At 38.4% G+C, this 17101-nt stretch overlaps 1 protein-coding gene across 1 annotated transcript in view; it reads right to left on the reverse strand.

The window, feature by feature from the left end:
• Positions 1 to 17101, reverse strand: part of ASAH2B (N-acylsphingosine amidohydrolase (non-lysosomal ceramidase) 2B) — a 77156-nt gene that overhangs the window by 19102 nt on the left and 40953 nt on the right. The window contains exons 10-15 of the mRNA XM_006880393.1: positions 14832 to 14936; positions 14607 to 14688; positions 4904 to 5019; positions 3775 to 3869; positions 3207 to 3246; positions 398 to 493 (exon numbers count right to left, since the gene is read on the reverse strand). Of these exons, the coding sequence (XP_006880455.1) occupies positions 398 to 493; positions 3207 to 3246; positions 3775 to 3869; positions 4904 to 5019; positions 14607 to 14688; positions 14832 to 14936 (534 nt within the window). The remainder of the gene's footprint in view (positions 1 to 397; positions 494 to 3206; positions 3247 to 3774; positions 3870 to 4903; positions 5020 to 14606; positions 14689 to 14831; positions 14937 to 17101) is intronic.

Below are 17101 nucleotides of genomic sequence, written 5' to 3' on the forward strand. Positions count from 1 at the left end.
TTAAGAGCATCTGTGCAAAATGTTTAGCTGGTGCACTCACTACTAGTACCTATTAGTGGGAGGTTTTTCCCCCCAGGTTCTTCAGAGACTTAAGGCACCAGATAAATATGGAAAGCTAGAAACAATGCATGCAACAAATTAACCTTATTATCTGTACCCATAACAAAATAATTTGTTTCAAGGAAGGTAGGTCAGTGAAACTAGAATTCTAATCTGATCTTGGAAATAATAAACATGGAATCTCCAAATATTATCTCTGGCTTATCATACTTTCATTCCTCCTAAGGCAAAAATCATCTCACCAAAATGATTGGGGAAGTCTAAAAAGAAAGTCTGTATCTGTCACAGTAATCTTGGCCAGGGTGTCATTTGTTTCAATGGGCAGGTTTTACTTTACCTGGAATTCTTCATAGGTGGTAATGTAATGAGTATAAACATTGCATAGACCCGAAATAACAACAGTCATGTTGTGCATTCCATGCGATGAAAATTCCTAGAGAGGAAAAGCACAGCCCAATTAATTTATTCTTCCCTTAAAGCATATCATCATTTGCATTATACTTCCTGCTTAATTATAAGTGTGAATTATCAGTGCAAGAAGTCTTTCTCAGCAAAATTCTTCCTAAGGACATAAATGTAGGGTACAAGGTTCCTTAGTGGAGAGTTACAGCTCTAATACTGCAATAAAATCAGGTACGTCAGTGGACTCATGGATATCCTAGTGATTGGATTTCTAGAGGTTGAATCTTCCTACCACTAAAATAGAAATATATTCTCAATTTCCTAAAAAAATTATTATTGTGACATTAGCTAAACAGAGTAGTTCTTTCCAGATCCAAGGAGCAAAATACCTATTGATTAAGTCATTTTAGAATTCTTGACAATACTTCCTGAATAGAAAAATGAAAATAAAACACAGAATTCCCAACATTTGATACATTTTACTTAAACAATTAACATAAATTTAAGGTATTAAGGTACTCATAAGTTACTTGTGATTTAACTTATAAAATCATTATTATTTAAAAATGATAAATAAATACAACCAAAGTATTTCTATTTATGGGGTTTTTATGGTTTGAATTTGCTTTTACATGACCAGTGTTTCATAGTCACATATACTTTCAAGAAGTATGTAATTATCAAAAAACTAATCAAATTCATTGTCAAGGAGTCCAACTCATAGCCACTGTAGGGCAGAGTAGAACTGTCCATAGCCTTTTCAAAGCTGTCATTTCTTAAGGAAGCACATTATTTTCCCATGGAGTATGTTCGTAGATTCGAACTGCTGACTTTTCAATTGGTAGTTGAGTGCTTAACCACCATGCCACTAGTGCTCTTTCTAGGAATCTTGTTATTGTTTGTTATTATTATTGTTATTGTTGTTAGGAGCTACCCATCTAATTGCAACCCTATATACAACCATACTAAACCTTATCCTATCCTGTGCTGTTCTCACAATATCTTAACCATCTTGTTGTTATGTGTATTAGAGTCAACTATTGCTTCTAGCAACACTATGAACAATGGTTCTGAACCTTGCACTATCCTTAGCATCCCTGATATACTTGAACCCATTGCTCTACCATTTACTGTGTCGCTTATCTTGTCGAGGGTATTCCTCTCTCTTTTTTTATACTAGTTTATTTAAAAAATTCTAATACATTGTCTTTAATACTAGATCTTTGTCATCCACCTTTCCAACCATGATGTCATTTTCCAAGGACTGGACCCTCCTAGCAACATGTGCAAAGTATGTGAGGTGAAGTTTGACCATTTTTGCATCTAATGAGTAAGCATCCTGGTTGTACATTCTCCACGGTCTATTTGGTTTTACTTTTGGTAGTCCATGAGATGTTCAGTATACTTCTCCAGCAACACAACTCAAAAACATTGATTGTTCCCCTCTCATCTTTATTCACTGTCCAACTCTCAGAGGTATAAGAAGTCATTAAAAATACCATGGCTTGAATCAAGGGTGCCTTAGTATTTAAACTAGAATTATTTCTCCTTAACACTTGGGATAGTTCCTTGATAGCAGGTATCCTCAAAGCAATACCTCTTTTGATTTGTAACTGCTGATACCAACGATGTTGATTATGGATCGAAGTAAGATGAAATTGTTGAAAACTTTGATCTTTCTCCCATCTATGAAGATATTGCTTGTTGGCTCAATGGTGAAGATTTTCATTTTCTTGATATTGAGATGCAGCCAGTATTGAACGGTGTAGTCCTTAGTCTTCTGCAGCAAGTGACTCAAGTCCTTTTGACTTTCAGCTAGTACAGTTGTGTCATTTGCATAATGCAAGTTGTTGCTGATAAGTCGTCCTCTGATCCTTATGCTGCATTCTTCTTACAGTCCAGCTCCTTGAATGATTTTCTCAACATACAGATTAAGTATGGAGAAAGGATACACCATTGGGATACACATCTTTCTTGATTTTAAACCATTCCCTTGATCTGTTTGGACAACAACTTCTGAGTCTAGGTATAGGTTACACATGGGCACAGTTATGTATTCTGGGATTCTCATTCTCTCTAGCTATAATTTGTTGTAATTCACAATCAAATGCCTTTGCATAGTCAATAAAACACAAATAGACATCCTTCTAGGAACTTCCACTTTCAGTAAAGACCTGATAACAACAGTAGTATCTCTGGCACAATGGCCTTTTTGAAATCCCACTTAAATTTTTGGCAAGTCTCTGTCAGTATACTATTCTAGCCATTTTTGGATGGTCTTCAGCAAAGTTTTACTTGCATGTGATATTAGTGATAATTGTCCAATTTCTACTTTCTGTTGGATTAATTTCTTGCGGAATGAGAATTAATATAGATCTCTTTCAGTCAGTTGGTCAGGTTATTTATCTTCCAAATTTAACTCAGAGGAGTGAGCATGACTTCGGCTGTATCTGTTGAAATATGCCACTTGACATCCCATCAATTCAAACTGGTTTTTGTCAGTGCCTTCAGTACAGCTTGAACTTCTTCATTCATTACCTTTGACTCTTGATCATATGCTACTTCCTGAAATAGTTCAATGTCAATCTATTCCTTCTCCCTTCTTTTGATGCTGCCTAAACATCTTAGAAAGGATAAATTTAAATGGTGCTAAATTAAAAAAGACAGTGATTTCCACCACCCTTCAAATAGGAATAATATAATACATTTAGGAATTAAAATGTAGAATTTAATTTTTAACTTACTGCTTGAAGAGCCTCCCGTAGCCTTCGTCCAGACATGGTCCTAAGTCAAGAAGGCAGAATTATCTACATATTTTAAATTAATATATCTGAGTATACAGAAAGCCTTACAGTGGAAGCCAACATGTTACTCTGGTTCATTACACAACAGAGAAGCGTGTAGGAACTCAGTGACTATGCAAAGGTAAAATGGAATTATATTCCTGACTGCTCTATCTTCTAAATCTCCTCTTCCTCCTCCTTTTATTATTACCGATTGAAAACTGACTCATAGACAGTCCTCCGTGAGGTATCTGAGACTGGAAATTGCACAGAGGGAGATCATCCCTTTTTCCCCCACATAAACTCTGAATTTGAATGGACTCTACCACCAGAGGTCCATTGTCAAAACATATTTGAAACCAAATCCTTTCTCAGAACCTCCCCTTCAAATGATACATTGTTACTGTTGCCAAACCTAGTACAGCAAGAGGAAAGGGAGTTAGCAGAGAGTTATCTGCTCCCAATAAACAGTGATTAAAATAGAAAAATACGTAAGAAAATATTTAACCAATAAAGAAAAAGAACTTACGTAAACTCCCCAGGTATGGCAGCTATAGCCAAGGACCCTAGAGTGAGAATCTGAACATCAACAATATCTGGGTGCCAAGGATGAGGTATGGTCAGCTGAAAACCCAAAACACAAAAAGTGGTTAAGAATAGACTTTTGTGCGAAAGATGTTCCAGAATCTGTTTAATTAAATGACTTAGAGTGTTTTGAACTGCTTTTGGTTTTTTATTCTAGATTTCCTTTCTAACTCATAGTATTACCCATGTTATCTGAGTATGTATGTCTTCATAAGTGTCAAATTCCAATTAACATGTATTTATATTCTCATCAATGAGGTTTTCAATGAATTTGTCACTGTGGAATCACACCATGTAACAGGTAACAAAGGTCTTCCTAGAGTAAATATTATGGTAATTTCCCTATAATGAAGTAAGTCTTTCACAGAAATTTCATGACTGCTAATAGGTTAACTGGTAGATTTCTCCTTCCATATAAGTTTAAGCTTTAAGTTCCCTTGTCTTGCCTTATTTTCCAATCTCTCCAAAGGAGTCTATCATTTTTCCAAATTCAAATGTGTAAAAGTTTCCCTCCAGTTCTTTCTTCCCTATGAATTTTAACAAAATACTAGAAAGATTCTTTTAAATATAATTTTTCTATCTTGGCAACGCATGCTTTTACGAACCTGGTCCAATGTTTTAACATTTAGGATGTGAAAAGATACGTTCTAAAGCAGTGTTAAAAGAAGGCTGTTCTAATTACTAATGTTGCCTGAATTGTAAGAAAACTAAGAATGATCATGCTCCTTTTAATATGAGCAGGAATAGCCGCATCTTCAGAAAATTATGTACAAAGTCCTTTCCTAGAGTCAATGTAAAAGAATTCTGAGTAAGATAAATGCTAATTTTATTTGTTCTTCTCAACTGATATAATGGTTCTTCATTATGGGGTGGGAGTTGCAGTGTGTAATAATCATTTCCTTTATTCTTTAGATTTAAACTCATAGCATTCATATTTTAAATGAACACAAAAATTTGACATGAATATAGCTGAACAACATTTTCTAACTTAGAAATTTGCTGTTCAATATCTGACCATTCACCAATTAAAAAGTAACAGTATATTAATTTTAGTATATTTTTATATACATTACCTCACCGGTGTGAAGAAGAATTGGCTTTGGTTTTTGACATTCTTTGATTTCTTCCGACGGCTTGCCTAGGAGCTGGTCCCGAACAGTGTCCCAGAATGGGTCCCCCTCTGTAGTGCCTGTGAGAAATGCTACATTTAATATGATTTTTTGACCCAATCTTGGGAAAAGTTATCATTTTCATAAACATAGCACAGCTATTCTTTTAAAAGTTTCAGAGATATTATTAAGATGATCAACTTAATTTTAACATTTTGAATAATGGAAGAGGTAAAATACTCTGCACAACCTAGAATCATTGTTGTTGTTGTTAAGTGCCATTGAGTTATAGGTGACTCATAGTGACCCTAAGAACAAACGTCCTCAACACATGTGTGACTTTCATCCTTCCTCCAGGTTCACAGGGTTTCGGGAGGAAAGCTATTATGGAAGTGGATGCCACTCCTGCTTCCGAACTTAATCGAGAAGCTCCACTAAACACTGTCTACCATGGGTAACCAACCATTAACACATTTGACACATCAGTGTCACAGTGTTCAGTTTCACAGCAACCACAAGTTACCTCTGTACGGCAAGTGGACAGACCAGGACTACACGACCTAGAAGAATGTTTGAACAAAAACAATGAAAAACAGGCCTGAGGGCTGCAGATTAAAAGCCACCCACCTTTGGCTTGGTGGCATCACCTTCTGTCCACTAGGCCAACTGATCACTCTCGACGTTAGGTGCCATCAAATCACCTAAGACTCATAATGACCCTATCTATGTACAATGGATCGAAATCTTGTCCTATGGTGCACCATCCTCATTTTGCTTGAGTTCTTTGTTAGCATCATGTTACTTCACCTCCCTGAAGGGAGCTCTGGTGGTAAGGAGCTATACTGTGATCCCAAAGGCACATGGTTCAAATCTGCCAGCTGCTCAATGGAAGAAAGAAAAGAAATCTCTCCTCATGTGATTTACTGCCTCTGAAAACCCACGGACAGGTTAACAATGAGTCTAACTATGAGTCTGACTTGCCTGTTCATTACAGTAATAACGATGTCCTTTTGAGGCTCTTCTTTGCTGTTAACCCTCCACTTTCCTCTGCATGATGTCTTTTTCCAGAGACTACAGATCATCTGGGAGGCTGAGCTCTCTAAGGAGAAATGTGGCATCAGGATTGGAAGAAGACTCACCAACAATCTACATTATGCAGATGATACAACCTTGTTTGCTGAAACTGAGGTGGACCTGAAGCACTTGCTGCAAAGGGACAAGGACTGTAGTGTTCAATATGGATTGATGCTCAATATCAAGAAGACAAATATTCTCACCATTGAGCCATCTGACAGCACCATGATAGATGGGGAAGAGATTCAGGTTGTTAACAATTACAGCTTGGTTGGCTCTACAATCAACACTGTTAACACCAACAGTTAGGAAATCAAAAGATTAATTGCATTGGGAAAATCTACTGTCAGGGACCTTTCCAGAGTACCGAAAAGCAACGATGTCAGTCTTGGAACTAAGGTGCATCTGATCCAGGCCATGGTCTTCTCAATTACTTGCTATGCATCAGAGATCTGGGCAATGATTAAGGATGACCAAAGAAGAATCAATGTGTTTTAATTGTGGTGAAAAGAAGAGTCTCAAACATACTATGGCCACCAAGAAAACAAATGGGTCTGCCTTGGAGAGGGCTAAATCAAGTTTCTCCTTGGAGGTCAGAGTTCTGAAGCTCTGTTTCACATACTTTGTGACCAAGAGAAACCAGTCCTTGGAAAAGGACATTATACTCAGAAGGGTGGGGCAACAGCGCAGGAGAGGAAGACCCCGGATGAGATGGATGATACAGTAACTGGGACAATGGAGGTTGGTATATTGGAATTAGTGAGACTGGCTCAGGACAGGGTAGGGTTCAGAGCTGCTGTACAAAGTATTGCTATGGGTCACAGGCAACTTGACAGCACATAACAACAACAATAGCACTTCCTGACAACATGCTATGTTACTCTTTAAGGAGATACATTCTAAAATAAGAATATTTAATAAATGAGGTCTTCCTTATGGCCAATAAATGAAAACAGTATATTTATTTCTATACTTCTAAACTTGTATTTCTATAGATTTTACTCAGTTATGTTGCAAATAACTATAATCTACAATCATTTACTGTGGCTATGTGACACACTTGGCTACTGAATGAAATGTTGGAGATTCATGTCCACCCAGCGGTACCTCGAAAGAAAAGCCTGGTAATCTACTTCCAAAAGATCAGTTACTCATACGGAGCACAGTTTTACTGAAACATTGAGTCACCACGAGTTAAAATTGACTCAATTTCAACTGGGGGGAAGATAGTGGAACATTACACTTTGTGAGGAAAATTTGAATGCATTTCCCCTAATAGTGGAAATAAGACAATGATGTTTGCTCTTCAAATAGAGTTTCTAACTATTCAAATATGGGAAAGCAAGAAAAGACATCAAGATTGGAAAGAAATAAGTAAAACTATAGTTATATATGAAATGATTTTACAGAGAAAATCCTAATAAACAAGTCCAGTAAGATGCCAGAATACAATATCAATACACAAAAATCAACTGTCTTTTTACATACTCAAAATGTACAATCTTAAATTTAGATAAACAATCCCATTTAAAATAGCAACAAAACCTGAAAACAAGTGCAACAAAAAGGCACAAAACTTACACTAAGAAAATTGTTGTTGTTGTTGTTAATTGCCTTCAAGTCGAGCATGACTCATAGTGACCGTATGAACAAAAGGCCTGAAGACTTTCTATAACTATCAACATTTATCATAGAGTTTCCAGAGGCATGTAGTTTAGGAAGTGGGTGCTATGAAAATTAAAAAACAAAATTTAAGAGGATCTGTTGTTGTGTGCCATGGAGTTGAAACCAACCCATAGTTGATCCTCAAGCAGGTTTTCAGAGGTAGGTAATAACATAGGAGGAGATTGTCCATTCTTCTCCTAAAAGCAGTGGGTGGATTCGAACCACATGCCTTTGTGACTGCAGTGCAGCTTCTTACCACGAGGCCATAAGAGCTCCCTAAAGAGGAGGGAGCGCTTTCATTTTTTCTACAATAATGAAAAACAAAACAAAAAATAGAACCCTCCCTGGTCCATGAATCAGAAGAACTAATATTCTTTCATTGTTCAATCATTATCAGAATCCCTATGGACTTTTTTGGTAGAAACTGACAAGCTGATTCTAAAATCACCTGGAACTGTAAAGAGCCAAAACAATCTTGAAAAGGGAATACTCTCACCTGCAGAGTTCAAAACTTCCCACAAAGCTAATCAGGACATCACAGCACTGGCATAAGAATACACAAATAGATCAATGGCACAGAATTGAGAGTACTGAATGCAAAAGATTATTACAAAAACTGAAAAAGAAGAAAAGACCAAGATGGATGTCAGATGAGACTCTGAGTATTTGCATTAGAGCGCAGAGAAGCCAAAGCTAAAGGGAGAAACCAAGAAATTAAAGAGCTGAGCAGAAAATTTCAAAAGGCAGCTCGGGACAACAAAGCAAGATACTATAATGAAATGTGCAGAGAGATGGAGTCAGAAAAGCAAAAAGGCTGAACTAACTCAGCGTTTCTTAAGCTGAAGGAACGGAAAAACAAATTCAAGCCACAGGTGGCAATACTTAAGGACACTTTGATCAAAACAACTATGAGATATCATCTCACCCCAGTCAGAATAGCAAAATTTAACAGAACAGCAAGCAACAAATGCTGGCAAGGTTGTGGAGAAACTGGAACCTTTATTCACTGTTGGTGGGAATGTAAAATGGTGCAACCACTATGGAAGGTGGTATAGGGCTTTCTCAAAAAGTTGCAAATAGAGATACCATTTGACCCAACAATTTCACTACTAAGAATATATCCCAAAGAGACCATAACTGACACCCAAGCAGATATGTGCACACCCATGTTTATCGTGGCTTTGTTCACAATAACAAGGAGTTGGAAACAACTCAGGTGCCCATCAACAAACGACTGGATAGAGAAGCTGTGGTATATTCACACAATGCAATACTACGCTGCATTGAAAAACAAGGAACTCATGCAATATTATTCAAAATGGGTGAGCCTGGAGGACATTATGCTGAGTGAAATATCTCAGTCGCAAAAGGACAAATATTGCATGGTGCCACTGTTGTAAAATGGGATTGATATCAGGGTTGGGGTAAGACTGAGAAAAACTGGATAAATTGTGTATACTGCACTGAAACAGATGAGGGACTGAATAATTTAAAAGGGATGTATGATAGGGTATTATGGTTATCACAAGAGTCCACAATTAAGGTTGCATAGTGGAATGTACTTGGGGCGGTGGGAGGGGTGTGGGGGGATTGTGTACCAGGGAAGGAGTGTTTCTTTTACTTTTGAAAGAGAGGAGTGAACTTGGGGAGGGGGAAGGCTTGGGGGGGAGAGAAGTGCAGCAATGAATGAATGGAAATCCAAAATCTCTGTAAACGCTCATTAAAATTATTTTAAAAAATTTTTAAAAAAAAGGACACTTTGGGTAGAATGTTAAATGATCCAGGAAGTATCAAGAGAAGATGGAAGGAGTGCACAGAGTCACTGTGTTAGAAGGAATTGGATGACACAGAAGAATTTAATGAAATAACCTATGAGCAAGAGCCTATGGTGATGAGGGAGGAAGTTCAAATTGCTCTGAAGGAATTGGCACAAGACAAAGTTCCATGAGTTGATGGCACACCAATTGACATATTTCAACAAACAGACACTGTCCTGGATACATTCACTAAGTTGTGCCAAGAAATCTGGAGGACAGCCAGCTGGCCAACTGACTGGAAAAGATTGATATTTGTTCCCATTCCAAAGAAAGGTGACCCAACAGAGTGCGGGGATTATTGAACTATATCATTAATATCACCTGCAAGCAAGATTCTGCTGAAAATTATCCAAAAACGTTTGGAGCAATATGTCAACAGAGAACTGCCAGATGTGCAGGCTGGATTTAGAAGAGGTCGTGGTAATAGGGATATTATAGCTAATGTTAGATGGATCTTGGCAGAAAGTAAAAAATACGAGAAGGATGTCTATCTGTGCTTCATTGACTAAGCAAAGGCTTTTGACTGTGTGGATCACAACAAGCTGTGGCTGACTCTGAAAAGAATGGGAATCCCAGAACATTTGATTGTGCTAATGTGAAACCTATACTTGGACCAAGAGGCGGTCATTAGAACAGAGCAAGGAGACACCACATGGTTCAAAATCAAGAAGGGGGTCCATCAGGGATGTATTCTGTCTCTATACCTTTTCAATCTGTATGCAGAACAGGTCATCCGAGACCCTGGGCTATAGGAGGAAGAATGTGACATCAGGATTGGTGGAAGAGTCATCAACAACCTGCATTATGCGATGGCACAACCTTGCTTGCTGAAACTGAGGAGGACCTGAAGCACTTGCTACAGAAGGTCAGAAACTGCAGCCTTCGATACAGATTGAAGCTCAACATCAAGAAAACAAAGATACCCACCACTGGGCCAATTGGAAGCATCCGTATGGATGGTGAAGAGATTGAGATAGTTAACAGTTTTAGTTTACTTGGCTCCACAGTCAACACTCTTGGTAACAGCAGCCAGGGAATCAAGAGACAAATTACACTGGGAAAGTCAGCTGTGAGGGACCTCTCAAGACCACTGAAGAGCAACGACATCAGGCTGGAGACTAAGGTGCGCCTGATCCGGACTATAGTCTTCGCAGTTATGTGCTATGTGTCAGAGGGTTGGACAGTCAATAGGGATGATAGAAAGAGAATTGATGCCTTTGAGATGTGGTGCTAGAGAAGAGTGGTGAATATATCATGGGCTGCTAGGAGAACAAACAGATTTGTCCTGGAGACGGTGAAGCCGGAATGCTCCTTGGGGTCAAGGATTCTGAAGCTTCGTCTGACATACTTTGGGCATGTTGCAAGGAGGGACTGTTCCTTGGAGAGGGACATCATGTTTGGCAGAGTGGATGGGCGGCGCAGGAGAGGAAGACCTTCAATAAGATGAATCATATCTCTCACTGGAGTGGTGGGAATGAGTGCGTTTGAGATGGCTAGGTTGGCACAGTATAGAATGGATTTTAGAACTCTTGTACATAGGGTCGCTATGAGTCGCAAGCGACTCGATGGCACTTAACAACAACAACATGTTCTATTGATTTTTTACAAGGGCCTGAAGACAATTTAATTGGGAAAGAATAATCTTTTCAATAAGTGCTCCTGGAATAACTCAGTAGCTACAAGCAAAAGAATGGAGTTTGACACTTATTTTACCTTAAATAAAAAATAACCCAAATAGATCAAACCTTAAATACAAGAACGGAAAACTATAAAATTATTAGGAGAAAATTATGAGGAGGAAAATTTTCATGACCTCAACTTTGGTTAGACATTTTTAAGATATGACACAATAAAGTCCACAAATGAAAGAAAATCAGATAATTTTGAATATATTCAGCTTAAAATCTGTTGTGTTTCAGAAGTTTCTCCTGTAGAATTCAAGAAACTATTTGCACATCACATAATTGACAACAACTTAGTACAATCCCTAGCCACTAGGTCACCAGAACTCCTCAATAATAATAATAATAAAACTACTCCTGATTTTAAAATGGTCAAAGAATTCTAATGGATATTCCTCTATAGAAGATATACAAATGGTTAATAAGCACATAAAAAGATGTTCAACATCACTAGTTGTAAATGAAAATCAAAACCACAATGAAGACCACTTCACATCCATTAGTTGTAAACTAGATTGATTCAGTGACTGTGGTAATCTGGATGGGTGTGTCAGAGGCAGTGCGATTGGCACAGGTTAGATCAGGTTTTAGGGCTGTTGTACATAGGGTCGCTATGAGTCATAAATGACTCGACATCACATAACAACAACAACAAACAACAGGTGCCATTAAGTTAAGTCCAACCCACTACAACTCATATATATGTCAGTAGTGCTGTGTTCCATAACATTCCCATGACTGGTTTGTCAGAAGTTGGTCTACCAGCCTTTCTTCTTAGGTGTTCCCAGAAAGACTCAAACGACAACCTTTTAGTTAGCACCTAAGCACTTAATTATTTACACTATGCAAGGACTTCGCACGCCCATAAAGATGATTATACTACAGTAATAATTTTAAAAGTTAGATAATAACAAATCTGGACAAAGCTGTCTAGAACTCAAAATCCTCATACACATACGCCTGATGTGAATAGTAAATGGTGCAATCACTTTGGAAGACAGTCCAACAGTTTCTCAAACAACTTAATGCAAAGTCACCAAATTATACATGGGTGTGTCCTAAGTTTCAATCAACTCAACAACAAAAACAAGATCATAACACAGAAATTCCATTTATTGGTGTGTATACAAGAGAAAAGAAAATATATATTCATGCAAAACTTGGATGAATATATATTGGATACATGGGTATTTAGAGCAGTGTTCTCCAGGATAATAAAAAAGTAGAAACAATTCAAATACCCATCAATAAAGGAAGAGATAAACAACCTAACGTATACTTATGCAATGGAATACAATGTATTCAAAGGAATTAAGTATTGAAGCTTGTTACAACATGTATGAAGATTGAAAACTTTGATCTTTTTTTTAGGTGCTGTCAAATGGGTTTTGATTTATAGTGATCATAATAACAAAAGAACGAACCTCTGCCACATCTCATGCCTCCCCAGTTTACTAGCTGTTAAGCCCATAGCTGCAGTCACTGAGCCAATCAACCCTGTTGAAGGGCTTCCTCTTTTCTGCTCACTCTACTTTCCAAGCATGCTGCTCTTGTGCCTGGACTGACGCCCCTGATAACATGCCCAACGTATGTGTGATGAGTTTGGTTTGCCAACAATGTGCTAAGTCACATAAGCCAGTTGCAAAAGGGCATTATTTCATGGCTACACTCATGAAAGGTCAGAAATAACATTTTGAATTGGAGTCAACAAGATGATACCAAATGATACCAATGCCAATTTCACTTTCAGTTGTCTCCAACTCATGGTGACTTTATGTAGTACAGAACGTAACACTACCTGGTCCTTGGTCACCTTAGTGAGAATTAGAACCAATAATACAGGGGAGGAAAAAGATACAATAGAGGCAGGAAGCAGATACTAACTTAGAATTAGAGCTTTGAATTCATGAGTGATGTCAGAGGCAGTGGACACTTCACGTGCATGAATGACATCTGAGAACAGGGACCAGAATAAGAAAGAGTCACTAAACTTTGAATTCTCTTGGGCATCATCTCATTGGCGCAGACTACAGCCTGCTGCCCACCCTGAGAAGGAAGCCATAAATATAACCTCATTAAACTAGCACGTGGCCTCTCCTCCATATTTCATTGCAAGGAAGGAGATCCATCCCTTTAGAAATGTAACTATCTAGTAAATCTATCTTTGCTTTTTTACCTTTTAAAAAAAATAAATAGGGAAGCCTGTAGACACAGAAAGGAGATTAGTGCTTGCTGAGGGTAAGGGGGCCTTACAGAAGGATAGGTAATGCGAAGGTATGAGGTTTCTTTTTGAGGTATTGAGAAAGTTGAAATTACTGTTGTGATGGTTCCACACATCTTTAAATATACGAAAAACTATTGTTTTGTAAACTTTAAATGAGCAAATTGTCTGGTACTGTACTTAGAATCATTTAGTCAGAACCAACTTAGAGCTGATCCTCCACTGAGTTTCCGAGGCTGTAGGTACTGATATAAAAAAATATAAACAGAAAAGAAATGACTCAACTTTTCCTGACGAGCCATGGTGGATTCAAACTGCCAGAGAGGTACAGTCTCTGGGTGAGAAGCACATCTCCCTAGCTGCACAACAAAGCAGGTTTGTGTTTTGTTTTAAAAAAAGGATTCTTTTAAAGCATTCGTCCAAACTGAATGGAAAATTACTAGAAATTATAATGCCAAGTAAATCAAACTGCTACTGTATTTCTTAATCTCTTCCATTTAATGGCTCCCAATAGAATCTTAGAGAGAAGAACAGAATACAAAATATTCCCATAGGTGATAACCTTTTCAACTTCGACTTTACAATGCATATTATTTGAATGATAATCAAGATAAAAGAATAAAAAGCTAAAGTAATCGGGCATTTCAGTGATGAATTTATGGAAATCTATACAAGAAGAGAGCCTGGGACCACATGCTTCAGGCTCCTAAGAGCCTCTGCCTGAGAAAACTTGTTGCCATGAAAGGAATCAGGACAATGAACACGAATAACCAAAAGGTTGATCTTCCTTGCGCTGGAGGCAAAATGAGACCCCTCCCTACCCCCTTAACCCAACTCCAGCCACAGCCCCATTTAAAATTCACTGTATGTAGATTGAAATGCAAAAAGAATTTGTCTCTTATTGTATTTGAATTAATGGGAAACCAAGTTACAAAAATGCTTCTCAAACTCATGTCCATCAAGTCAGAACCCTTGGCAGACTGTCAATCAGGTTTCTGAGGCCTTTGAGATGGTAGGCAGTGCCACACCCTGTGAACTCTAGCTATGTGGGAAAATCTGGGCTCTCATGGCCAAATCTTCAAAAGCTTCACAGCCTTGAGTTCAACAGCAGAAGTCACAAATGTTTTCACTATACCCAAAACTTAGCTGGGACCAGAACCTTGGCCCCTTGGTACCTGAACACACAGACTTCATCTCGCTTTACTCACCCTGTGTAAAATTGAGGCTGCCTGCTCCATCAATGGTGCCAGCTGCAAAGCTGTAGCCCAAGGCTGCTTTACAGGTTTTTGCCTAAAATGAAGGGTTTTGAAAAGAAAACAGAAAAGGAATTAGAAGTTAAGCCACGAGTAGCCACGATCAGGCTAAGTAGGCAAGACCAGCCCAGAGCTTTAACTCCGGTGTAAAAAGAAACGGTGTGACTCTGTGTCACTTACTGTGTGTGTGGCATTGAGCGAGACGGTGACATCTGTCATATTCACCCACTGGTGGGCAGAAGCCAGCGGCCCAGTTACCTCCTGGGAAGCGGAGTCATAGAGTTCCTAGAAAAACCACATAGGCTTGCAGTTACAAAGGCGAATACTAGCATGACTTCTACTAAGTCTACCCAATGAGTAGCAATTTAGGAAGCATTTCTCAGCAAAGCTTTGGTCTTTCCAGCTGCTTGGAAATAATCTACTATTCACTTGGGTGTAGTTGCCAACCCCAGTTGCTTCCCAGGGTCTTGAAAGCCCCAAGACTGTGGACTTGTTTCTATTCACATAAATAGAAAATTCCAGTGACACAATCTGTGCTACAAATCTCACTTAGAAGATAATAAAAACTTTTAATTGCTTTTCATTCAATCATTCATATATATTTTGTTTTGCAACATTCATTTAAATCAAATCAATGTCATTTATTACATCAGATTCTCATTGTACCTTGCCTTTCCCTTAACTCTACCCACCCATCGGTAATCTCTGCTCTCTACTCCCTTCCCTCCCAGGCCTGTCAATCCTCCCCAATTGTTTCTATCTGTGTAGAAATTTTTCTTTGGATTTTATTTTTCAATTAATCAGCCATGCATATCCTGTTACATTGTTACTTATAAGGCACACACTATCTGATCATCCAGTACCAGCTGTCATTGGTGACCCCAAGTGTGTTAGAGTAGACCTACGTTCCACTGAGTCTTCAATGGATGGTTTTGATGGTAGATTTCCAGGTGTTTCTTCCAAGGTGCCTCTGAGTGGACTTGTATAGCCAGTCTTTCAGTTAACAACCAGAATGTTAACTAATTATACCACCCACAAAGCTCAAGATTAGGAAAACGAGCCAAATGAGTCTATGCTCAGGTTTTCCCAAGGAGTATCTCTCTCAGTATCCTCGAATGTCCTAACTTGACTAGTACCTTGAGCTGTCTAGGGGACATCAGGCTCCGCTTAATCTGTATCAGTCCCTGGCAAACTCTACTCCTCTCTTAATTTCTTTTTTAATATGGACAATTGCTGATTTTTCAATTATACGTAACTTGTGAATAACAGCATGTTGAGATACTGTTGTTTGTACTGACCTTCATCATCATGTCGGCATGTCATAAAGGATATAATAAAGGCTGTGCCCGTATGATGATGAAGGTCAACAAGAAGGAGATGCCTATGAACATATGCATCATATATGCATATGAAGATGTAGATCAATGAAAAGGATAAATGTCTTGACTGACATGAGCCCATCTCCATTTCTGTTCTCACCCCAATTTTGACAACACTCCATGAGCTCCCCAGTGACGTCATGGTTCCCACCCACTGCAGCTTGCCTCCCTTGATGGTTGAGGAAGGAAGCTGTGCCTTCCTGAGAAGACAGTCTAACTGTGGGGCAAGCCACTGGAACTCTCGAGACCAGACACAGCAGCAACATTTCCCACATCAAAGGACGTCACTGGCGCACACACCCTAAACAGAATCTGTTAACATAGGATCATCCACTGATAATTCCACAGTAATTAAAAAGGAACTGAGCAATTAGGCAGGCTGATACTACCAACTTGGTGTCTGATGCTTTTTTAAAGTGCCTTTGTTTTTCCTTAATTACTCCCGAAACATTTTAGGTCCTTCAAACAAAATATTTATTTACTTACACATAGGGAGGCACACTTGCATGAGACAAAAGTGTAAGAGAGAATTATATTAAAGTAAGGGACTTAACTCTCTACCCCATCAGTTTAAGATTCATTTTTTAAGAAATCTGACTTCATAAAAGTTGATGCAAAAATATGGAAGCAAGAAAGAAGATGAAATTTAAGAGAGGGAAGAGGATAGAATAAGTCATGGTCATTTCACTAGAGGCAACCTTTTTCTTCCATAAACAATGCTCTAAAAAGATGGATGATTTATGCCACATGAAAGAATAGTAGGCATCAACTTGAATCTGAATCACAGGAGCTGGGAATTGAGCCTCTCTGATTTGTTTTCTCACCAAAGAAAAGTAAGCATATGGTTAGGAAACCTGACATACACAAGACCCAGAGAATCTGAAAAAAACTTGCTTAATTTGGATATGTCTGGTCATGGCTGTTGCCACATTTGAAAGCTTTACAATGTCTCTATCAATCCACTGTTTGAAGCAAGTGCCCTGACTAAAAGAAAATGCTTTCTTGACAACTTGGTTTTATATGTATTTCCTACAAGAAGTCTGACCTGAACTTTCGGGGGGGGGGGGGGGG

This window comes from Elephantulus edwardii, unplaced genomic scaffold (genome assembly GCF_000299155.1).
Source record: "Elephantulus edwardii isolate Elephantulus edwardi_28Jun2011 unplaced genomic scaffold, EleEdw1.0 scaffold00007, whole genome shotgun sequence".
Taxonomy (NCBI): Eukaryota; Metazoa; Chordata; class Mammalia; order Macroscelidea; family Macroscelididae; genus Elephantulus; species Elephantulus edwardii.